Source organism: Lepidochelys olivacea, assembly GCF_965140295.1.
Source record: "Lepidochelys olivacea isolate rLepOli2 genome assembly, chromosome: 1".
Taxonomy (NCBI): domain Eukaryota; kingdom Metazoa; phylum Chordata; order Testudines; family Cheloniidae; genus Lepidochelys; species Lepidochelys olivacea.
This window is the reverse complement of record NC_140411.1, coordinates 224,631,039-224,657,162: the sequence shown is the minus strand read 5'-3', so window position 1 is coordinate 224,657,162 and position 26,124 is coordinate 224,631,039. Positions and strand designations below refer to the sequence as shown.

Sequence of the window (26,124 nt, the reverse complement as noted above, 5' to 3'; positions counted from 1 at the left end):
CTTTCTGTTCTTCAATGTGAAGAGCTGATACATTCGCACTGATGACAGTGGCAAATGACTTATTGGCCAGTTGGATGTGGAGGGTCATAAGGCGCTTGTTGATGCCGATGGGGAGCTCAGTCAGGTGGTTGACTAGAAAGTTTTTGATTGCAAAGCCAACACCGTGTATTCGCCTGTCTCCTGCTGGTTTTCCTTTCCAGAAGAAAGTGTAACCGCTGCCCTCTTCTCTCAAGTGACCTTCATCTGCACACAGAGCAGCAATATTAATGTTGTACTTCGAGAGTTCTTGGGCAACAATTGCTGTTCTGTGTTTGGGTCTTTCACTTTTTGATTAGTCTAGTAGGGTAAGGATATTCCAAGTAGCAAGAAACATTGTTTTTTGACCGCATTGGGAGTGATCCCTCTGGACATGGTTATCCAGTCAGGTATGGTGGGATAGCCTATATTTGGGGCACCTTCTCTAGTCCCTTCCCCGAATCAGGTGAGCAGAGATGTTCCTAAAAAGGCCTGCTCAGTCATGACCGCTGCTGCCAAAAGTGCCCCCCCATCCTAGTCCAGGGGCACATGACGACCATCTTGTGGTCCCACCACCACTCAATCACCGCAGGACTTTTATGGATAGGGCTGGGGGAAGTTCTTCCTGTGAAAGAAGCCTGCGCGTGAGTACCATCACAGAATCATAGAAATGTAGGGCAGGAAGGAACCTTGAGAGGTCATCAAGTTCAGCCTCCTGCGCTGAGGCAGGACCAAGTAAACCTTGACCAACCCTTACAGGTGTGTGTAACTTTTTCTTATAAACCTCCAATGATGGAGGTTCCACAGCTTCCCTTGGAAGTCCATTCCAGAGCTTAACTACCCTTATACAGTAGATTTCACTTAACAGCAATTCTAGTATTAGCAACTTATGATTAATGGCAACATATTGCAGGAACCAGTCCAGAGACGACCTGTGCCTGCTGACAGTGGGGGGCAGAGTGAGGGCAGCCAGCTTCAGTTGTGTTACTGAGCATGCTCAGTATAAACCAAGCAGCAAAAACAGAAGGGTACATGACCTGCCCCCCCTTGTCATCTCTGAACCAATCCCATCCCATTAATGTCAATGTTAATGAGATTCAGATATTTGCAATGTCATGCCTCTTATTAGCAACTTTTTTGGACAAACCACAGGCATCTTTGTGAGGCTGCAGAAAGAGAAGGAATTGCTAGACAGTGGTTCTTAAACTTTTGTACTGGTGACCCCTTTCACATAGCAAGCTTCTGAGTGCAACCCCTCCCCTTATAAATTAAGAACACTTTTTAATATATTTAACACCATTATAAATGTTGGAGGCAAAGTGGGGTTTAGGGTGCAGGTTGACAGCTCATAACCCCCTGAGGGGTGCTGACCGGCAGTTTGAGAATCCCTGTGCGAGGACAAGCCTTCCTGGGCTGCAGCCCTGCAAACCTGCCTGCGACCAGTGCTTAGCCCAGAGTTCTTCTTTCTGGGACTGCAGCCCAGCAAACCTGCCTACGTGCAGGGACCACACAGGAAATAAGTGGCTGTAGTTTGGGAGGGCAGACTGAGGGCAGGGCAGAGGCAAGGAGAGGAGCTTCTGCCCAGATGTCAGAACTGCACAGCGCCTTCTCCCTACACTCTCCAGACTGCGCCCCACTGGAACACTGCATGCAAGGAAGGAAGCACTGGGATGTGCTGAGCTCCAGCCCCTAGAGAGCATCAAGGAGAGGTATGCTGGGGTGCAGCCCCACAGGCTCCTGTACCTCCACTCCCTGTAGAAAGCCCCGACATCTGGGCTGCATCCCCTCTCCCTGCTGCTGCCCTCCCTATGGGCAGGTTTGCAGTGCTGCGGCCAGGGAAGGCACCTCCCAGCACTTTGTTCCCTGGCTACTGTCTCACAAACCTTCCTTCCTCTTATAAGCAACTGCTGGATAACAACTTTTTGCTGACAGCCGAGGGGTTGCTAATAAGAGGAATCTACCGTATTATGAAAGCTTTTCCTAATATCTAACCTAAATCTCTCTTGCTGCAGATTAAACCTGTTACTACTTGTTCGACCTTTAATTAACATGGAGAACAACTGATCACTGTCCTCCTTATAGGAGACTTTAACGTATTTGAAGACTTATCAGGTTGCCCCGGAGTCTTTTCTCAAGACTAAACATGCCCATTTTTTTAAACCTTTCCTCAAGAGGTCAGGTTTTCTAAACCTTTTATCATTTTTGTTGCTGTCCTCTGGACTCTAATTTATCCACATCTTTCCTAAAGTGTGGCACCCAAAACTGGACACAGAACTCCAGCTCAGGACTCACAAGCCGCAAGTGCAGTGGGACAATTGCGTCCTGTGTTTTACATACTACTCTCCTGTTAATACACCCCAGAATATTAGCCTTTGTTGCAACTGCATCACATTGTTGACACACAGTCAATGTGTGATCCACTAGAAACCTCAGATCCTTCTCAGTAGTACTACCACCTAACTGTCACTCCTCATTTTGTAGTTGTGTATTTGATTTTTCCTTCCTAAATGTAGTACTTTGCACTTGTCTTTATTGAATTTCCTCTTGTTGATTTCAGAAGAATTGTAGGGTCATTTTGAATTATAATACTGTCCTCCACAGTGCTTGCAACCCTCCCAGCTTTGTGTCAACCACACATTTTATAAGTAATTAATGAAAATATTGATTAGTACCAGACCCAGAACTGACCTCCTGAGGAACCCCTCTAGATACACCCACCAGTTTGACAGTGAACCTTTAGTAACTAATTGATGGTTTGATAATTTGTTCCAGTAACTTTTACCAAAGTTAGACTCACTGGTCTATAGTTCCTTGGGTTCCCTGGGATCCCCTTTTTAAAGATAGGTGCTATGTTTGCCCTTCTCCAGTCTTCTGGGACCTCACCCGTCCTCCATGAGTTCTTGACGGTAATGGCTAATGATTCCAAGATTGCTTCAGCTAGTTCCTTAGGTAACCTAGTATGAATTTCACCAGGCCCCACCAACTTGAATACATCTAACTTATCTAAATATTCTTTAACCTGTTCTTCCTCTAATTTGGCTGGTGCTCCTTTCCCATTGTTGTTAATATTAAGTGTGTTGAGTATCTGATTATCATTAATCTTTTTAGTGAAATGGAAGCAAAATAGGCATTAATCACCTCAGCCCTCCTGATTTCAGTTATTAGCTTTCCTTCCATGGAAAGCAGAGGACCTACAATTACGTTCATAAGCCTCTTGTTCCTAATGTATTTAAAGAACCTCTTTTTATTGCCTTTTATGTCTCTTGCTAAACGTAACTCATTTTCTGCCTTAGCCTTCCTGATTTTGTCCCCATATGCTCGTGCTATTCTTTTGTACTCTTCCCTGTCAATTCATCCATATTTCCACTTTTTGTAGGATAATCTTTTGATTTTCAGGTCATGAAAGAGCTTCTGATGAAGCCATCTTTGCCTTTAACTATTCTTCCTGTCTTTCCTTCACATTGGAATAGTTTGCACATGGACCTTCCTGGGAAAGGTGATTCCCAGAATGCTGAGTTTAAAGGGGCTGAGTCAAAGGAACAGGAGTGCTGGGTCACGGCAACCCTGTTACAAGGATTAAGAATGTTGATTTGAGAGTGGTGTGGGTGCAACAGCCACATAGCAAAACGGAGTCGTTCTGAACACGATTTCACAAATCAGACCACTTTTTCATACAGTAAGAGCTACTTCTGATGCTAGGTATGAATTGAAGGCAAATAACGCTTTTTTTGTTTTTTTGTTTTTGCAATGTAGTTGCTTTCATATTCAGATCTTAGTTTATGCTTCTAACTTTAAGGCCTCAGACTGAATTAAAGAAGCATATTTACATTTGTTTGAAGCATTGATCCTAATATGATATGGTCAGCTAGCATAAATGCAGCCAAGCCACATAAAAAACTTAGAACCATATTTGAAAATTGTGTGTAGAACTTGTTTTAGCTGGATCTGTGTTTACACACACTGTTCCTTAACTTGATTTGATCCCCACTGTGGATAGGGCCCTTTGAAAGAAGAGCAACTGTTAGTCTTGGTCTGAACCCATGAAAATTAATTAAGATCCCATTTTCCAATGGGGGATCACTTTACTGGCACTCCATTCCACTAAAGAGTTATTACTACAGCTGTTCAGCTAAATGCAGTTACCACTCATGTTCATTGTATGCGGCTCTCACCTTCTAAAGAATTCCTCCCAAGAGAACCAAAGTGATGATTGCTAAACCACAGCATTACGCTGCTTTACGTTAAGAAAGACCAACTGACATTTACCTTTACATGACCTTATTGAGCTACAACATGCATACTCAACCACAGTTGCCTAACAATGCTGACTTACAGTATACCTCATTATTACTTTAAGATTAAAAATTATACAGAAAATTTTTAAACTTGCACAGGACAATTCTGAAACAAAGGGACATACATTTTTAGAGCTGGTGTTGTAGATATTTTCACAAAAGACATGATATTCTGTGATCAGTTTGGTGTAATCTTTCGGTACAAACCATGGGTCAAACTTTGCATTTGCTTACTAGAGGTTAACTCTGGCACATGTCAAAGAGTGTTGGCTTGACCATACAGTCTTATCATTGCCGTAGGGTTGGGGACACTGAAAGCATCTTTTGCTTAGAATTTTCAACTATAAAGCTAGCTGGGGGTGAACAGTCTGCTTTGCCAAAATCCTGCACCCAGATCCATGTGGACAGACCCTTATGCATGTGCACTGCTCCTCTAACTTTGATGGAACTTTGCACAGTGGTCCCGTACACCCATGCAGAGTTCCACTGAAATCACGGTCTCTCTGCCTGTGCAGATCCAGTTGCATGACCGCTGTGTAAGAACACTGGTATCCAAAACGCATAGCACAGAAAGGCCACTTAAAAAAAGAAGTGCCATATCTTCTTCCATAATGTACTGATCAGTAACCCACACCTGGGACACCTCAATCCCCAAAAGTTGTAGATCTCCTCATTCCTCCCTCTTCAGGGGCCCAGTGACACACTGTAGGTCCAATAAGCAAGGGTCTCTTTGCATGAGGTGCCTCCATCTATCCACCAGGGGCATAAACTAATAACCACCAAGACCTCTAGGATATTACAGTTTATGATGACATGGAATCAGGGACCAACAGATAAGGATAAACATTTTTCTCCTGAAAGAATAGGGATACATCAAAAGAAGGGGGAAAGAGCAGACAAAGGAATCAAGGATGTCAAATAAAAGAGGACCCAACCAACCACACAAGAAGAAACACTAACAGCCTACAAACTAAGTCAGTACAATGAACAGCCCCCTTGCTCCAAGTATCCCCTGCAGGCTTTATTAGGTAGTGGATTTGGAGCTTGCTGCAAAGGGCCAATCTTCCATTCAGGTACAATGAGTTGGCCACAAGCCTTTGCTGTCCTATCTCCAGGTGTAGGGGTGGTCTACTGTGCTCAGTAGACAGCTAATGCTCTCAAGTCAACACACAAAATGGAGTCTTCAGTACTCTGTAGTCAAGGGACATATATGCATGCCATCTCTGATCAAGCTAGTCTGCTAAAAATAGCCATGTAGCCATGGTGGCATGGGCAGTGGGATAGGCTAGATACCCAAGTACCTAGGGTCCCAGATGGCATTGTATATGAAGCGACTAGCTCCTCCTACCCAACCAAGCTGCCACGGATAAGCTAGCACATGTACATCTAACTCAGGCTGTAAAGTACACCTCTAGCTCTAGTGAAGACATAACTCAACGAACCCTCTTCATCTCAGGGTGTTGTAACATGATAAAGAAATAAAACTCTACGCATTATCTTGAGGTACCAATAGGATTGAGGTCTGATGAAGAAGTTCCCCTAAAAACTGTTTCTGTACATTTTCAGAATAAGGAAATCAATTGATTTCAAGAAAGTAACTACATTTCTATAACTGGCTATGGAACAAGTGCCTATTTCACAAAGAGACTAGCGTGAAAACAAAGTTTTGAATACTATAAACAAGAACTGCAAGATCTAAAGTTTCATTCAGTGAACACAAAATCTACAGTATTGTGCAATTTGATATGATAATCCTCTACGTAGCAAACAAGGCAATATACAGTAGTAACATGTAATTCTCAAAAACTAAGTGTACATGATAGGTTGTCCATAAATGCATCCTGCACCTCCTTTACAACAGCTCTTTATAGATTTCCAACAGATGAAAACGTGTACTCTATGTACTAACTAATGGAGTCACACTTTGTTTACTCCACACTGGCTTCCCTAAATGCCTGGCTGTCTGAAAAATGGGATGACTACACAGTGTTACAGGTGATTGCATTTGACAGGCCAATCTCAATACTTACTGTTCTTTAAAACACACACTCCAAATGCTAGAGCTTAGTAACTGGCTCAGGTTAACCAAGTCTGACAATATTTGACTTTTAACTAAAAACAACCTCATTCCTATTTATGGAAGCTATTATAACTTTAATAGGTGAGAACCTCAGCTGGTTAGTGTAGCTCCACTTCTGTCAGCTATGGTGATTAACATCAGCTGAGGACCCAGAGCGGATATACAAAGAAAATTTCAGCCAGCCACATAATACATTTTCTTTTTTTAATATGCTGCCTCTGTTCCCTGTATGTTTGAAGCAGTGCACTTGGCTGCATTTTATCTGGACCATGGGCAATTGTGGTGTCGTGGCAGGCACCTTGGCAGCTGCATTTGCACTCTGAAAGTGATTAACCTACGGCCGTGTTGCAAGCTTGCTCCACATTTTCATTTTAAATGTATTTTTCCTTCACATTTTTTCCAGTATAAAAGCAGGCATTCTCTTAGCATTCTGCCAGCATGCAGTGCCAACATCACACACATCCACTCTCACCAATATTGGAAATGGCATTCAAAGGTCATCTTAAAGCAGCAACCTGGACAGATCTGCAAGCCATTGTGCTGGCTTTCCTAATGATATTCTGGAATAGGCACATCCTATTTGCCCCCCAGCACCTTCATACTTTGAAGAGTATCCTGATCACAGCACAATCAGAAGTAAGGTGACCAGGATGCCAAGATCTCATACAATCTGCCCCACTTGCAGATCATAAAACTGTTCTGTGATAGCACACTGAACCTCAACAGACATTGGATTGGAATGGAGATTAAGTGGCATGGTCAACGGATGCACGACAACACACACAACCACAATGCATGCAGGGATTACTGGAATTATTGAACACAGCTCTCCTATCACCCCATAGCCCAGCAGGGAGGATTTCTGACCCCAATGGACCTAGTTGACCATCCCCTGGTTACTACCCAACCTGTGCACAGACAAAAGGATTTGCTCCTACATGATTCCCAGATTTCAGAAGTCAGCTTTGTTCAGATTTTTTTTTTTAAAAACAGCTACTGATCTGAAGTATCAAGTTTAATGGATGCATCAACAGCTAAGTGTAAAAAAAGATAAGTTAGAGGCTTTGAAATAAAGAATTACTAGGAGCATGATCCTGCAGCCCTGTTGAAATCAACGAAAGTTGTGTCACATAAGGCCTTCTCTATATAGTTTTATTATCAGGATGTCATCCTAAATCTGCAGGGATTATAGCTGTCATGAGAAACCCTTGGGGGGTTGTTTTTATTTAATTGAAGAGTTAGGAAGCTTCATTACATTTAGATATTAGGCTGAATTCTACTCTCAGTTTTATCTTCGTAAAACTCATCGACTTTGTTGCGTTACTGAAATCAGAATTTGTCCCATTAGTGGTAAAATGCATCTCTCTCTTAAATGGGCAATAAAGTGGAACTATTCACATTGTGTAGTCCATCTCATATAAAAAATAAAGCTATATTTTAATATCAGGTGACCTTCTGTAAGGAAGATTTATGATGTGTTGGCATACAATGTGAGTTAATGTTTACACTAAATATTTTATTTAAAACAAGCAGAACTCTGAGTGAAAATGTAGCTTTCAAGAAGAACAAAACAAAAGAAATTATGCAGCCCCATCACAAATTTCAAGACACAGTAGTGTAGGGTATGTATGTATGTATATAATACATATACAAAATGAAGGGGTTTCAAGTAGGGTCACACCAAGAGATAGGTATATCACATACGAACACTTACCTGCTTACACTTCTGCTAAAAGATAGGACAAATAATGCGTGTTAAGGATATCCATTATTTGGGTATGTTGGTCAGAACAGGAGCTCCGTAATTAGGGTTTGCACAAATGCAGAATACTTAAATTTGCAATTTGCATAAGGGCATGCTACAGTTGTCAGACAAGCTGACTACATTAATGTGTATTTGCTATAATGGTATATTAAGTAGAATTGTGTTTACCTAAAAGTGAAATTAACACATCATGATGAAAATTTGTGTTCTTGACACTGAAAATGAAAAACACAACTCAGAACAATGATATAGCATGGTTTTTAACAGAAAATTTTAAAATGTTGCATTTCTATTCCCTACTTGTGTTGAGCATGTTCCCTGTACATTCCCATTTATTACAGATGTACTGTAGCAAAACATATTGACAGAATCTGATTCAATTTAACATGCATAAACCTAACATTTTTTAAATGAAATACCATACTGCGTCCTCAGTCCAGACATGCATTTGACATTGAGAGGCATGCATGGATTTATAACAGCATTACTGGAACTTAAATAACGGATATCAATGATCATGTTTGAACACAGTTGCTGCTAATGATTCTCATACAATATCCCTGACCAGTATGGATAGGAATTTATTTCACCTGAGTACAGAGTTAAAATTATAGAACTGTGCTCCAGAGTACTAGGGAATCTCATAGCCTGAAGCAGTGCTTTTCAACCTTTCTCCATATTGGGACACTGCCCCCTCCCCGCCAGAAATCCTTTCCCATCTAGCAGGGATTTAACTGGGTCCCTCCTCTTATTTGGAGATCAAGAAAAAGAACGGCTGTCATAAACCCCTGACACCTGTTCATGACCCCAGTGGTCTTTAGCATGTTTTGGTTTCCCAGAAAAAGAAAATTTACATTAATTACATTAGTGGTTGTCATGGTTTCAACCATATTAAGGAGAAAAACCTTATAGAAAGTTGGAACATGATTATGATTTCATTTAGCCATCATGATCTCTACTGTAAAGATATACTAATGGTTATGACATGTAAATGCATGTTTAGGTACTTTTTAAAATGTTTTGTTCACCCAGCAAGTCACACTTTTCAGTAAGGATATTATCTACTTGAATGATTCCTTTAGCTGCATCTCTGGCTTCCCCAGTAAATGTGAATCAAGTTTTACTTGCCCCATTCATGCATATAAGTCCACTTAAAGCCAGTGGGACAATCACATGGGTAGAGCCAACAGGATGAGGCCCCTATGTATGTTGGTACATTTACCAGTTTAAAGTAAACACGTTTTACTTTGAAAAACACACCTTGTTAGCTTACATAAACAATTATTTTGCAGATCTAACAGTGTTTTGGCTAAATACCAAATATTCTATAGTGCATGCATGAATTTCAAAGTCCAAGCTTCATGTAAACACAGAAGAGCCCCTTGATTAAATCTGTATTTAGATGCTTTAGGGTAGCTTCATTCAGGTACAGTATAGCATCACAGTACGCACCAGTCATTGTACAAATCCATCTAAATTCATGAACCAGCATGGTTGTTAAAATGGCCTATTATGTTAGTACAAGTGTTGCATTTGCTAAACAACCTTCCTTGTTGATTTTTAAATGTTAATATTACTAAAATCTTTCTAAACCGAACAACACAACCATCCTAAAGTTGCTATTCAAGCACTAATGATTATCATGCTGCTCTTGTATCAGCAATAGTTTCACCATAGTTAAAGTTGTTAAAATTGAACTCTAACACAGGTTATAGATCAAATCTTATTGAACCAGCAGAAACTAAAATCACAGAATGGAAACTGAGCAATTTTGATTTCCATGGTTGTTTGATGAAAAATGAATTGCTTTGGTGATTTTTCCCCCCACTGGATTGTCTCCTTTTGCAAGCAATCTAAAACCCTCTGGAATCTGTTCTTTGGCACATGGTTGCTTTTCTTGTGCTGTTTCATAGAATATCAGTTGCACATTGGGAGCGATTATCTTCAAAGACTTTTATAACTTTTTAGTCACAAAATGCAAACCCATTCAATTTTAATCTGATGACAAATCTGCTGCAGGGTGAATGCCATTCACTTACAGTGGGCAAGGCGGGGAGATTTTCACCAGATACCTCTAAGCTTAGAAAAATTCCTTGAACTTTGAAAGAGGGGACCAGGAGTTCAAATCTCACCTCTTAAACTGTAAGTTACCATGCAATTCACTATCTTTATTATTGACTAAATCCACAAAACTTTTGTTTGCTATGGGGCTCCATATGGCTATTTTAAAAAAACTGACTTAAATAATGAGTGCCTCTTTAAAAATTTAGAACACCCCCCCCCCGTTAAACTGTAAGGGCTTCATTAAGTGTCTGCTAAATTCAAGAATTAGCTGCTACAGCTGGGAGTACACAAATAAGGAAAGCAGGTAACAGCAGCACATGGCAGCATTTTTACAGCCAGGTATTGGGGGGCAACCGGGTGAGTCTGTATCCACAAAAACAACGAGGCGTTCGGTGGCACCTTAAAGACTCACAGGTTTATTTGAGCATAAGCTTTCATGGGTAAAAAACAGCTTTTACTGTGATGTTGTTATTCATGATCCTTTATCTGTGGGATGGAAAGAGCTAATGTACCAAATTTTTTTGTATATCTTTACCCCATCTGATTTATAACAGATACATAATGGATTTATTTAATTGCCAATTTTTAGCTAACCAATGCTGGTTTTCACGTAAATATTTGTAAAAAATGTGAAAACATTCAATCCTAGTGTTTTTTTAAACCTGTATACAACATAAAAAGCTAAAAGCTTCTCCCTCCCCCCCCAAAAAAAACATTTACCGGTAAGTTAATTTCAAGGCCATCTTCTCCAGCAGCTGCCTCGCACGCTCCTAGATCCAACTCTATACTCCTACAATTAGCAATTTGAAAACAATATGCTCAACACTCACTGAAGATTTAGAGGTGGTTGCTGGGAAAGGATTCCTCCTCTTGAAGAAGAGGAATCAAACTGTAGTGTCACACCAAGTGTTTTAGAAAGAGGCAAATTCCAGTCTTGCAATAAGAGTCCTTTAACAGCTCTGCCTCACCCTGAAAAATATTTCCAACTGGAATTCCATCTTTCCTGTGAACTGATGTGCTGTGTACATCTTTTATAGTACATATCTGCTATGGAATGCAATGGAGCAACAATACTGCAAATCTTATTAGTTCATTGTAGCATTCTTTCATCAGTACTTCGCCATTCTTTAGATTTTTACTAGGCAATACATTACATTAGACTGACAAATATGTACAACATTGTGCTGGGAATAACATTGTTCTGCACCCAATAGCAGCTGAAATGTAATCTCACTGTATCTAACTCACAAAACAGGGCTTTTAGCCCTCCCCCCCTTACTTGGAAGAAGATAACTCAAATGCAAGAGTCGCTTGCACATGGAGTACCAGAGAGTTTAGCAAATTACAACTTCACTGCAAAAAATGTAAATGTAACCTTATTTTCCAGCCATCTACTGGTCATACTCCAAAGGCTCAGTCATGGAACTTCCTCACTAAGCCACTTTCATACTTTCCTTTCCAAATGTGAAAACAGGCTAGTTTTCACATTTGACATTAAAAACCATCATCACTTTTTAGTTTAATAACACGTTCACATATTAAGAAGCAAGATTTATTCTTCATGGATTTCTCGGATGAAAAACCAATACTTCCTTATCCCTGAGAAGGACATACAAGTAAAAGCACTACACATGGCCAGAAGAGATTTGAGATTCCTTCTGCTCTGTCTACACTAGACAAAGTAATTTAAGAAAAAGACATTGTGTAGAATGCCTAGAGATTGCACCTCTTGTAATGTACCTTTTGGCCACACACCACTGCTATCACAGGAGTTTTTAATCACAAGTATTGATTGCAGCACCTAGGATGAGGCATTTTGCTGAGGTCTGGCTAAATAAGTATAGATTACATTAGTTGCACTTCAGCTTTACACAAAGCCACAAGCCTCACAGCTTCACTGGTTCAGTCAGTGCCAGCTACAATCACCAATGTGCTTCCCCAGGTTTGAAAGTTATCCCCAAAGTCACCACATTTAGCAAGAGACTTGAACACGATAGGACGGATGTTTTGGAGTCCCTGAATGCACAGCTGCCGAGTTGCCAATGTGCGGTGTGGTTTTATCAAATGGTATTGATGTATGCACTTGTGATACCAAAAGGTAAGCGATAGGATAAGCAATTTCAGGAAATCAGAATCCCTGCAATGGATACTGAGTGTAGACATGCTCCTCAGGTCCTACCCAGTGACAGTTAGAACTGCATTAAATTATTCTACCCTCTAATTCTGGAAAGCGCTGTTTCCCTGTTAAGTATATCCACATAATTCCTTTATGAACATAGCTGTTTAATGAAGTGAGCTGTAGCTCACGAAAGCTTATGCTCAAATAAATTTGTTAGTCTCTAAGGTGCCACAAGTACTCCTTTTCTTATAGCTGTTTAAGTGTCTACACTACCTTTGGGGTAACATCCCACAAGGGCATTTCCTCTTGGAGGCAAACATTTCACTGCAATTGTCCTTTCAACAGTAGGTTTCAGAGTAACAGCCGTGTTAGTCTGTATTCGCAAAAAGAAAAGGAGTACTTGTGGCACCTTAGAAACTAACCAATTTATTTGAGCATAAGCTTTCGTGAGCTACAGCTCACTTCAACAGTAGTTTCCTTCCTTTCAGGTCATGTCCACACACAAGTGTTTCATTATGACCTACAATGGACATTCAATGCATTCAGGGGATTTTGGAGATCAGACCCATTCAGAAACGTGCCTGAATTTATGAAGCGGCCCTTGAGAATCAGTCTCAGGAAACATTTTTACTGGACTCAAAAGATGAAGTCACAAACCAAAAACATCAGATCTAACTATGGCTTAAAGAACAGTTTTTTCTGTCCCAATACATTATACCGAGTAACAGCTCTTAGCTTTAAGCTAACTGCAAGCGTGTTTAAAAAAAACATGCAAAGAACTTCTATTCAGTATATAGAATTTTCCCCCACCATTAGCTGATGTTTATATTATGCAGTAAAAGCCATTTTTCCACTTACTGTGCCACATCAGATACAACAGGCAGTGGTGACTCCTCTGATGTGAGGTCTATGTCCTCAGTGAAGCTGTTGTCCTGTGACATTTCATTGCTGTTCCCTTCTAAGCGCCTTCTCACTAGACAAATAATTTAGAAAGAGCAGAGTGCATTAGGGAGGCAGCATCTACAAATTCTTTCCCCTCACCCATGAATTTCCATAGTAAATCTTTTTTTTTTAAAAAAAGAGTCCCATCGTAAGACACTACATTTTTAGAGCAGGCGCAATGAATTGTTTGGATTATTATTACACACATGCCACATGCAAAAATACAAATGTACACATATGATATGGTACATGCCAAGTGAGAACACACACCCAGGGACCCTCTTACAGTTAAGCGTTTTTTTCTTGAAGACCACTTTCGCTCTAAGTGGAAGTTCACTACATGAAAAATTGCAATTTGGACACTGCAATGAATGAAAACAATTGGGGACTTTGATTTATTTTGCAATAAATAGTATTGCACTGCATCCAGGTTCTCTATAAGCCAAATACTGGGTCCAGGAGGCTCCCAAGTGCCAGGCTTCACAGTCACTGAATATTAGAAAAATCTTGAAGAGGAAATCATCACTCAGTGGCAAACATACGCTGCTTACACAGCGTGTTGGATGCTATGGAGACCATGAGCATGCACTGTTCTTCCCTGAGGTATGGCTGGGGAGTGGTGACAGGTTGCCAGAAAAAATGACAGCCAGTCAGAAAGAAACCTTAAAAGTCCTTGATCCCCTGTGCTTCCAGCTGACAGCTCACAAAGGGAACATGGAACTAAGAAACAGAACAAAGATATTGGGCCAAATACTAAATTTTCTCACCAGGATTAAGGTGTCAAACATAAAGGGAAGGGGTTAAGAAGCTCTGATACAGTACTATAAAATCCTCTTACCTGTAAAGGGTTAAGAAGCTCAAGTAACCTAGCTCACACCTGACCCAAATGACCAGTCAGGGGACAAGATACTTTCAGATCTGGAGGGAGGGGAAAACGCTTGTGTCTGTCTGTGTGATACCTTTACCAGGAACAGATCAAGGATGCAAGCCCTTCAACTCCTGTGAAGTTATTAAGTAATCTAGCTAGAAAACGCGTTAGGTTTTCTTTGTTTTGGCTTGTGAAATTCACTGTGCTGGAGGAAATGTGTATTCCTGTTTTTGTGTCTTTTTGTAACTTAAGGCTTTGCCTAGAGGGATTCTCTATGTTTTGAAACGGATTACCCTGTAAAGTATTTACCATCCTGATTTTACAGAGGTGATTCTTTTACCTTTTCTTTAAAGAAAATTCTTCTTTTAAGAACCTGATTGATTTTTCCTTGTTCTTAAGATCCAAGGGTTTGGGTTTGTGTTCACCTGTACCAGTTGGTGAGGATATTATTCTCAAGCCTTCCCCAGGAAAGGGGGTGTAGGGCTTGGGGGAATAGGACTCCAAGTGGTCCTTTTGATGTTTTGTCTAAATCACTCGGTGGTGGCAGCATACTGTTCAAGGACAAGGCAGAATTTGTGCCTTGGGAAAGTTTTTAACCTAAGCTGGTAAAAATAAGCTTAGGGGGTCTTTCATGCGGGTCCCCACATCCGTACCCTAGAGTTCAGAGTGGGGAGGGAACCCTGACAGGAGATGTCAAATATAAAGGGAAGGGTAAACCCCTTTAAAATCCCTCCTGGCCAGAGGAAAACTCCTCTCACCTGTAAAGGGTTAAGAAGCTAAAGGTAACCTCGCTGGCACCTGACCAAAATGACCAATGAGGAGACAAGATACTTTCAAAAGCTGGGAGGAGGGAGAAAAATGGGTCTGTGTGTCTGTCTATATGCTGCTTTTGTTGGGGATAGACCAGGAATGGAGTCTTGGAACTTTTAGTAGGTAAACTAGCTAAGTATGTGTTAGATTATGATTTCTTTAAATGGCTGAGAAAAGAATTGTGCTGAATAGAATAACTATTTCTGTCTGTATATCTTTTTTTGTAACTTAAGGTTTTGCCTAGAGGGATTCTCTATGTTTTGAATCTAGTTACCCTGTAAGGTATCTACCATCCTGATTTTACAGAGGGGATTTCTTTACTTCTATTTACTCCTATTTCTATTAAAAAAGTCTTCTTGTAAGAAAACTGAATGCTTTTTCATTGTTCTCCAATCCAAGGGTTTGGGTCTGTGGTCACCTATGGAAATTGGTGAGGCTTTTTATCCAACATTTCCCAGGAAAAAGTGTAGGGAGGATTGTTCATTGTTCTTAAGATCCAAGGGTCTGGGTCTGTAGTCACCTAGGCAAATTGGGGAGGCTTTTTACCAAACCTTGTCCAGGAAGTGGGGTGCAAGGTTTTGGGAAGTATTTTGGGGGGAAAGATGTTTCCAACCAGTAATTGTTTGGTGGTGGTAGCGGCCAATCCAAGGACAAAGGGTGGAATATTTTGTACTTTGGAGAAGTTTTTGACCTAAGCTGGTAAAGATAAGCGTAGGAGGTTTTCATGCAGGTCCCCACATCTGTACCCTAGTGTTCAGAGTGGGGAAGGAACCTTGACAGGAGGGAAATAAGACTATCCACAAAAAATGAATATTGCAAGATGGGGATGTGGGAGAGAGAAACCAATTCAGAATTTGTCTCTCCCCTCCACCTCCTATAATCACTTCTTATGGTCCCTCAATCAACCCCATATTAAATCAATGGTGCTAGAGTAGCAGGATACAAGACAGGTTGCCGAGAAGGATAGAGACTCATTTGCACCATGTATCTATCAATTTCTTGCTATACTCTTAATTTAAGCACTCAAATAGTTGAGACTGGCTAAAAGACATGTCCCATGTTATACGTTAAACAAAGACCTTTTCTGTGGTGGGTGGGAAGAACTATGTAATTATATTAGAAGCTGTATAGCACATAGGCTGCCCAAGCTCATTAACTGATATCCCTGAGAGCATTTTTTTCAAGATGGTGTCTATCAATAGGTTTATTCCCAGCCTGAATTTATGAACATCAGTATTATGGTGAAAGACTGTCTTGTTTCGTGACCCCACATATTCATGCCTTCAGGGAGGAAGAAGAAGAGGATATAGGAAATGTACTCAGTGCTAATGAAGATTAAGAATTCTGGGCTAATATTTCCATTCCCACTGATGGGGGCGGGGCGGGGGGGGGAAATGTGTAACAAACATTGTGCAGTTTCATGGGGTAGAAAGCACATCACTATGCTCCCGACTTGTGGGCGAAGTCTGAGGCAGCCTGAAAGTAGTAGAGGGTAGAGCCTGACAACTTTGCAGAGCCTGAAAATCTAAGACATTTTGGAACAAAATGCAAATACCCCACAGATCTTGCTATATCCCTAAACAAACAACGGCCAACTCTGAGCTTTCCAAGCACACCCGTTGCCCTTGTAGCACAAAGTGGCTCATGAATCCACAGTCATGCTGGGGGAACCACTGGCAGCATTTTTCTTCAGGCAGTAGGAAATGGATATTTATTATAAGGCATGATCTCAGAACACAGCTGTTCTAACATGTCCTACCTGATTGATAACCCCATAAATATGTCAATACATTACCACCATAATCAGAGCTTTTCAGAAGTTACATTGCAAGTATGTTGCAGAGCCACTATTACCCCTTTTCGTGTACTCTTAGCCATACTTGTGTTTAGCTCCCTCCAGGTTGTCCAAAGAGGGATACATACTTCTCTAGCTTTCTGAATAACCAGCTCTCTGCTCCTTCCAGATTTTTAATACATGCAGAGACATTGGCTTCCTAGACTTAACATATACACAAATTTTCAAGACAATAGCTGTGTATGGAAAAGTTTAATTATTTCAGGCAATTTACTATGGGCCCATTTGTACAATCCTTACTCAAGTCTAACTCCTACTGACTTCAGTCCTCTAAATATAGGGCTATAAGCACTGTTTCTCCGAGATGACCTTTTTGTAGACTCATGGTATTGTATTTTTTCATGTTTTTCATTCCAGTCAAGAATAGTTAGAATTTTTCTGTGATCTTTTGATAATCATCCATTTTCCTGCCTTCTTCTTGTACTTACCTTTTGAGTTTAATCTGCAATTGAAAACTCTTTGGAAGGAGAATGGTTTAGATTGATAGCACTAATTTTGTTTAGGTGAAAAAACTGATCATTTTGCTGCTTTCTTCAAGGCCAGACGAATATTAAGCATGTCATTTGAAGCAACAGGAAAAAAGGGAAAGTATATAAATAAGTTTATGATGACAAGAAATTAACTCTCTCTTTCAGTTAAACTAAAACTCTGCTGATTCTCCAGTTTCAATCATGAAAACCTGAGGTTTAATTTGGTTAAATTATGAGTACATTATAACCTGATGCTGGTGAAATTAAAATATCCTCATTTGTTTTCATGCACTTTTTGGATAGTTCTTTTGGATCTGTATTATAGCAGTACCCTGTTCCTCCAAAATATCTTGATGCATGAAAATGTCTCACTAATACAGCAACACAAAAGAGAGATGGGGATAACTGGCAGCTCTCCTGTTATTTTTAAATTTCTGAACAAAAACTATCCACAAAAGTCCACATAATTCATTACGGATGAAGGTTGCCACAAGTTGACTTGTGAACCCTTGTGCTCGGTTTTGGCCTGCTGATTACACTTTAGACACACCTGCTATAAAAAGACATGGAATTCTGACGTTTTATCACGTACTGCATCAAGAAGCGTTAACACCACTTCAGATATTACAGCCTTCCTCAATCCAGGCAACAGGTTTTGTTTTTTTTTTAATTTAACCTAGAATCTGTTAATAGCCAGAGCTTCCGTAGTTATTTTCAAAGTTGGTCTGTCTGTCAGGTCTTGATATTCTTTTGGCCTTACCCAATCTAGTGCATGCATTGGTAAAGACATATGGAAATTGATTCTAGTGGTATGATAGAGCAACATTTTATGTCACTATTTTCAAATGACACATGACTTAACAACTTGGTGGTTAAAAATCTTCTCTCTTTACATATATCTGTATTCACAGTTATCAGAAGTATTTAATGTTGTGATGGATTTGGAGCTGCCCTGTAGTAATTTATTAATACTGTATGTTGGCCTGGTTACTAGTATAAAGAAAAGGAGTACTTGTGGCACCTTAGAGCATTGGATGCATTCGATGAAGTGAGCTGTAGCTTATGCTTATGCTGTAATAAATGTGTAAGTCTCTAAGGTGCCACAGGTCCTTTTCTTTTTGTGAATACAGACTAACATGGCTGAGACTCTGAAACCTGTCGTTACTAGTATAGTGTCTCTTATATGACTATATTGGTTTCATCTCAGGAGAGGTCTTTCTGGACAACAGGCAGGAAAAAGAAGAATCGCTCCACAAAGCTTACTACCAGCAAACATTTAGCTCCCAAGGAGCAATGCAAGAACTTTGATGATTCTGTCTTTGGTTCTCCAGTCAACCTACAAAGCTAGGTTTGATGAGGAAAAGCCAAAGCCCAAGAACAGCGGAGATGCCTAGGCCACCATCATGCAGTACTCTCACTGATCGCACTCTAGCTACATTAGACATGCATGTAGACTGTTTTAAAATCCTTCTTCTCTAATGCTTTGTCCCTACTGCTATATAAAACTTTTGTTTTAAGAAAGCTGTTCAGTCACTACATACCACTACTCCCAAAGGGAAGAAATGCAGGTGTCCATACTCAGTCAGACTCACTGGATAAGCTTGGTGGATACGCATACTACTACAGCCCATGTCCAGGTCTAAGAGTGGGAGAACTGCAAATTTCCTTGCTGGGATAAGTAAATGTATGAAGCATGGCACCGGAGGGTGTGCACTCAGACACACCTCAAAGGAGATGGTGCAGCTAACCCTGTAACTACAAAATATATTTTAAGAATTTAGACTACCTAACACTTTAAAAAGCACTACTACCCAATGTTCATTTCAATCAAACATAGGGCCTGACTTTCACCTGCAGTTCAAATAAATGGGAGTTGCAAGAGCTCAGCACCACTGAAAATCAGGTGTACCATTCTTTGAATATTCATCAACAGTTTGTCTTTAAAACAATACAGTAGGTGTTTGCTTCATTTATTTCATGCAAAAAATATTGAAAGTATCTATGGACATATATAAGTTTACTTAAATCATTTTGACCTGAAGCAACAAAATTTGTCAAAGCTGCTAGTGATCCAAACAAGTTCTATGGAAGTTCTCTTCTGCATATTTTAATGTTGATGCTTCTAGAAAACTTGGCACAAACAACCGAGAGCAGATCTAAATAGAAGGGACTAACTTGGAAAACATTGCCATGAAGAAACAATTCGATTCAACTAAGAACCACCATATGCATACTACCAAAGAAAAAGAAGTGACTGTCCATAAGAAAACAAAGTGAAACACTAATTCATCACCACTTATGAATGTAATTGGTTTAAAGTGAGCAGAAATGAGAAAGGCAGGTCCTCTTCGAAAATTAAAGTTGTCAGAGTCTCAGGTTCATCCTATGGCACCAGTTGGTTGACCTATCTTCAAACTAAACACTAATGCATTTCACATCAATGCTGAGGAATGGAAAATCCATAGTACACATGCTAAGGACTGAAAATGAAGGCCTGGACAATAGAGTTCTAAAATGACATAACTGAACATTGCTAGCAGGACAGAAAACTGGAAAATAATTTAACTTACATCTGACTCAGACCTGCATTTAACCAGAACTACTTTAAACTATATTTTTTAGGGAAAAACAAAGATTTCTGGAAAAAGAATTTCTGTGCCCTTCTAGCATTACTGCTGTGGCTGCTCCAAAGGAGCTCTATAGAATGTGACCTGCCAATTTTGCACTTGTTCTGATGAGCCACATTTCTATAAGCAAAGATTCCATTCATTGATCACGGTCTTAAGAAAAAGCAACTGACGGATGCTGCAATGTATGAAATACCTTAAGGAATCACACAAGTATTTAGGAGTAGCCGTTTTCAGACCCCACAGAAGCAGCATCACCTGTGGCCACAGACAGAGGGTGTGGTATGGCCTTGATACAAAGAAGTGTTTCTCCTCACAAAAAGCTATTAGGATTTGAAATAGTCTATCAAAGGGAGGGTAAGTCATGGCCTAAGCGTATTCAAGGGAAGAACTGTTCTGTTAGCACCCCACAACACACTCTTGGGTATCCCTACTGATTTAGGAGATGACTGGATATACAGGTAGTAACTGTGGCGAGAAAGATTTTCTTCTTTCTGCATTGAGTAAGATGTGTCCAACCTTTTCTTTTCAGTGCCGACTTTTCTGTGGTTATTCACAACCTTCTCAGCTCAAAATTAAACTCACTTTGCATACTATTTATCTGTTAGGACCACTTGGAAGCTGAAAGTTAGTGCAGAACACTGGTGCCTGCTTATTAAACTGTGCTTTGATGCAGGGAGCACATTGCACTCTGCTCTAATCTGCACTGCTTCTAATAAGTTTTTTTTTTTTTGGTTGAGTTCAAGGTGTTCATGTATAAAACAGTAGGCATCTGGGGCATATCTATGTGACAGATTGCCTTTCTCCCTGTATACTAGATTTGCAGTCAGCCAAGGCACTCAAGCTGTAGCTCCCTCAGGTTAAAAGAAAAATTCTTGCCCAGGGAGTATAATACAGTAGCCTGCCCTCTGCCTTCTGAATCTCTCTAGGGTGCCACAACTTATATAGCAACTAGAGGTATCATATCACCATATGATATTTTAATATCAATTTCATTTGAGCAATAGCTGTTCACCCCATAAGGGAAAAGTGCAAATCTTTTCCAAGCTCAATTTATTGCACTTCCTATACCCACCAGATGCCAAGGGGGATGCCAGGACAATTTTTCCAGATGCTGGGAGGGCCTAGTGTTTGTATCCAAGAACAGCTCTCTCAAAACCAAAAATCAGTGTGAATTTGGTTCAAGCCTCTTACTGGGAGAAACTAGATCCTCCCTGTTCTGAGTGGGTCACTGGGAAGCAGTACTATGAGGCTCATAGTATTTAGCAGTTATATTATATGGTTCCCTAATGCTCTCAGACAAACTACAGTCTTCTATATCAGAAACATTCAATTCATGCAGAGTCAGGCAGTGCAGGTTAGTGTTCTGTACAATATTAAACCACAGCTAGGCAAATCAGTTTATCATCCTTGTACCCTAACATTTCCCCTGCGGGTTTGGGGACAGAATAGGCCCACTGCTCTTCCTGCATGTCGTAAGAGGCAACAAAAAGGGGGCTTCCTGGAGAGGAATGGGCTCCACCAGGTTATAAATTTGTCCAAGACAACAGATGAGCAAGTCAACCATGTCCATACCGGATTGGTTGCAGCCCGGGTTAGTAATGACCGTGCCATCTGTCTCCAACCAGGATGGATGCAACAAGTGTGCTACTGGTGTAACCCCAACAAAGAGGATCTGTGGAAGAGATAACATCACCATAGCCACATGGAATGTAAGGACATTGAGACAAATAGGGAGGTTGAAAGAACTCGTGTATGAAATGGAACAATACACCTGGCACTGGGTCACATGAAGATCTTCTGACGGCCAAGAAGAAGGCGTTTGACAGAGTATGGCATGAAGCTCTCTGAGCAACCATGAAGAATTACAATGTTGGTCGTAAGCTTATTCTTACCATTAAACAACTGTATACCAAGGCCAGCAGCATAGGTCTCGTCAGTGGCACAATAGGAGAGTGCATTCACACCACTGTTGGAGTCCAGCAAGGCTGCCTTCTTTTGCCCACACAGTTCAACATCAACTTGGAGCGTGTAATGACTGATGCCCTAGAAGATCACTTATGCACGGTCAGCATTGGGGGGGCGAACAATCTCAAACCTTGGGTTCGCTGATGACATTGCCGGCCTGGCAAGCAGCAAAAATGAACTTGCCAACCTTGTGAAATGATTGGATGAAACCTCCACAAAATACAGCATGGAAAATCGGTGCAGAGAAAATCAAGCCAATGACAAACAAATGTGATGGGATCAGCTCACATATCACTGTCTGGACAAGAGCTGGAGACAGTGAAACAGTTCAATTATTTGGGGGCAATCATCACTGATGAAGGATCAAAGGCAGAAATACTGGCAAGAACTGTGAAAACAGCAGCCACAGTGGCAATTTGGAGGAATTAGAATATCTCCCTGGAATCCAAACTGAAACTGCTGCACACATTGGTCATCTCCATTTTTCTGTATGTATGTGAGACAGATCCTTACAGCAGAACTTGAATGGAAAATACAGGTAGTAGAGATGAGATGCCCAGGATTTTACAGAAGTATCTCCTACTTCGACCAGGTCACTAATGAAGAGGTCCACAACATCACCACCCAGTGCACTAGGTCATATGAAGATCTCCTGACGAACGTGAAGTGCAAGCTGAAGTGGTACGGCCATGTAATAAGATCATCTGGCCTATCCAAGATCATCTTCCAAGGGACAGTACAGGGGAAGAGAAGAAGAGGTAGACAGAAGAAGAGATGGATTGACAACATAAAAGAGTGGACAGGAATGGACTTCGCATAGACTCTATCACAATCATGAGGGTGGAGACAATTGGTTGATTACTCATCAACGACCAATGCGGTTATGGGAGTGATGATGATGAACCCTAACATTAAAAGCAATTTTACACTGTTGTCACTCTAAGTCCTAAGTGACCCCTTTCTATGAAATATTAGCCCTCTAATCCTTAAATTTTTCCATTCTATACAATCACAACTTTCAGTAATAAATTCAAAGCTCATATCACCTGCATTAAAAATTTATCATAAAGATCATTGTCATAGTTATGAACAGTTATCTTTTTGCCCAGAAATGCTCTTTTCAGAAATGATTAATTTGCTATATTGCAAGATGACTATTTTTTATTGGGTGGTCTTCCAAAATTCGCTTCAAAGTAACTGTTCACTCAAAGCAAAAAAGTCAGAATAGAAAGATAAAAATATTTTCTGTGTCAAGAAGTCGTGAGCTTCTAAGCAACTAAATAGTTCATCAGAATCACTCATGATAATGCTTCAATTCTGAAGAAATATAAAATATTAAAATACCTTCAACATGTGATAGTGATGCTACCCAGGAATAAAATCTGAAGTTGTAAACTCCAGCTACCAAATATAGATAGCTCATAACAGTTGTAACTCAAGCCTGAGGAATTGTATCCTCTATTTCATTTTACTTTAACCAGTTTTGCTTCTCAAGAGTGGTCTTACAGGCACAAACTATTGTATATGGGGGTTTTGTTTTTGTTTTTTGGGGGGGTTGTTTTATTTTGATTTGTTTTTGAGTTCCATTCCAAATGCTATCAAAAGTATAAAGGAAGCATGGCAGAAGTAACAACTTAGTTTAAGAGTTCAAGGTATTCCTCTGAGCACGACCTTAGGAAGAATAATGATTTGAAAACATACAATATCCAGTGCAACAAGCATACTATGAGAAATGTCAATGTATAGTCTGAACTGTGGGCCTTAATTACTGCTGCTACATTCTATGAAACTATTTTAACAAAAAGGGGGTGCGGTGAGAAAAATCAGCTTTTTTCTGTACATCTTTTCCCATCACTTCTGATCACTAAACAATGAGTGTGTATTATATATGTTGGACAAGCCTCTCTCAACTCTCTCAACTCAGGTTCCATGCTTTTATATATCAAAGTCAGTCACCCATTGCTTAAGAATCCAGGTGCATTTACACCAACATAAATTAATCTACTAATCATACTTCAAACATTAAACTTCCACATTTCTAGGCTGGAAAAGAAGACATATCCCGAATTTACAAACTAACCCAATAAAAAGTATGAATGCAAAGACAACATCTACACTCAACAGCCAGACTCATTCTTAAATGCATCATCCCTCCCAAAAAAACCTCTCTCTGAAAAAGGTTAACAGAGGGGGGATTTCTTCATAGACTTTAAGTCCAGGAGGGGCCACTTTGATCATCTAGTCTATCCTCCTGTGTAGCACAGATCATACAAGTCCCAAAAATTATTCCTAGAACATATATTTTAGAAAAACATCCAATCTTGATTTAAAAATAGTCAGTGATGGAGAATCCACCATGACCTTTGGTAATTTGTTCCATATGTATCCATGACCCTGGGTAACTGGACCATTCCTTTTCAGAGACAACAGGGAAGAAAATTTCACAATCCTCCCCTATCGTTGGGCAGAGATCTTCCATTATGATGCCCCAATCGAGTGTCTATGACATCACGCAGTTTGCTATACTGAAGACAATCTGATGTCTCCCACACTGGATTGGGGCACCACTGAACAAATCAGGCAGGAATAAGAGGCTGATGAGAACTTCTATTTATGCACAAAAAGAAATGAGGGCAGGAGGAAAGGAAAGGAAAAGGAGAAAGAAGATATCTGCTAATTAGGTTTAGGTAGAATTATGTATTCTTTGGTATTAAATATTCGGTTTAGATTCAGTTAATATATAAATCCAGCTCCAGCCAAAATATTCACAATGGCCAATATCTACCAGTCCTGCTCACTGGCTGCTACTTTTTTCTACTTGCTGTGCCAGCTCCCAAGAAAGTCAGATTCACCAAAAACCAGAGGCAAGCTGAAAGGTAATTTGAACCGTTATCAGATAGATTATTAAACTTGTTAAAGTCTGCTCTCATTTTGTAATGGCTGCTTAAGTTTTGTAAAAGACCATCGGTACCAAGTATACCCAAGACATGGACACCAAAGAACTTGAGTGCAGGTGGACATTTGGAGAAAGAAACTAGGGAAACAGAGGCACATGAACGGCAATGGGGTGCAGATCTGAGCCAGCTTAATTACACACAAAACATGTACTGTCACATCAATAATCAGTCCCTCAAGACATATATGATGGTGTGTGTAGACACTGTTCCTTGTACCTGGTGATGCGGGACAGCTTGCAGCACAGATGGATAAAGATGATGACCAGGAAAGCTGTCGACCTGCATGCAAAAAACAGGGCCAGAAAAGGCCAGACAGGAAGCAGAGAATAAGCTAAACTAATGCTCAGCCAAAGCTCAAAGAAGATTAACATTCAGAGAGCAGTAGTGAGGATAAGGTGCGTCTCTCTCTCTGTTAGGGGTTAAGCTGAAAACAGGTATTTTATTACAGAACACTATAAAAAGTGAAGACCAACAGTAAATTCCAATCGACTCCTTCAATGCTGCTTTTGTTTTCATGTCACTCTTACCTACTTGATTTTTGCTTATTTTCTCCCTATGGGAAAAGGGCTTTATATCACTGCTAGAAAAAATATTGCACATAAAAAATTGTTCTGAAACAAAATAACCTGTGAAAGAAAAGTAACAAGATATCGTTTTATAATATGTGATGTATTTTTTACCAGCATGAATACTTAACAAGAACTGACCCAATATAAACAGCAAGTTTTTGAGCCAAAGCAGGACTGGCTTTCTGATACATACACAGTGGTAATGGCAACAAAATGCAGTTTCTTTACATTTGTCCTGAAAATATTATGGCTTTATATTCTAAAATAGTAGCATCTTTACCTTTTACTGGAGTCGGTCAAGGTTAGTATGGTAGATCATAACATTAGCTTACTGTGACAACTGTCCCATTTCATAAGCCTTAATGTAAGGATTCTAACCCCTTTTTCAGACTGTTTCCTCACATTATTTAAACGTATTAAGATTGAGAACAAACTTCCATGGTTTATAACCTACTACACATATATAGTGATAGGAGATAAAATGAGTTTACCAATTTGTTTACAGCGAGTAAGATTTTTCAAGAGCACCTGAAACTGACGTAGGAGCCTAAGCCCAATTTTCAAACATGACTTAGGCTCCTTAGGCCCACAGACTTTCAGTGAGATTTAGAATAAGTCACTTGGACATTATTGAACATGTTACCCAATATGTACATTTTGGTTTTATTATTTTTTAGTGTGGCTGGAATTTACAGTTTAAAAGAACATGTATCTGGGATC

General features: G+C 40.1%; 1 protein-coding gene across 1 annotated transcript in view; it reads right to left on the bottom strand.

Moving 5' to 3' along the window:
* LOC311514343 (potassium voltage-gated channel subfamily KQT member 1-like) overlaps positions 1-26,124 on the bottom strand; it is a gene marked incomplete at its 5' end in the record, with an annotated part of 745,885 nt that overhangs the window by 580,218 nt on the left and 139,543 nt on the right. The window contains one exon of the mRNA XM_084616893.1: positions 13,197-13,311. Within this exon, the coding sequence (XP_084473019.1) occupies positions 13,197-13,311 (115 nt within the window). The remainder of the gene's footprint in view (positions 1-13,196; positions 13,312-26,124) is intronic.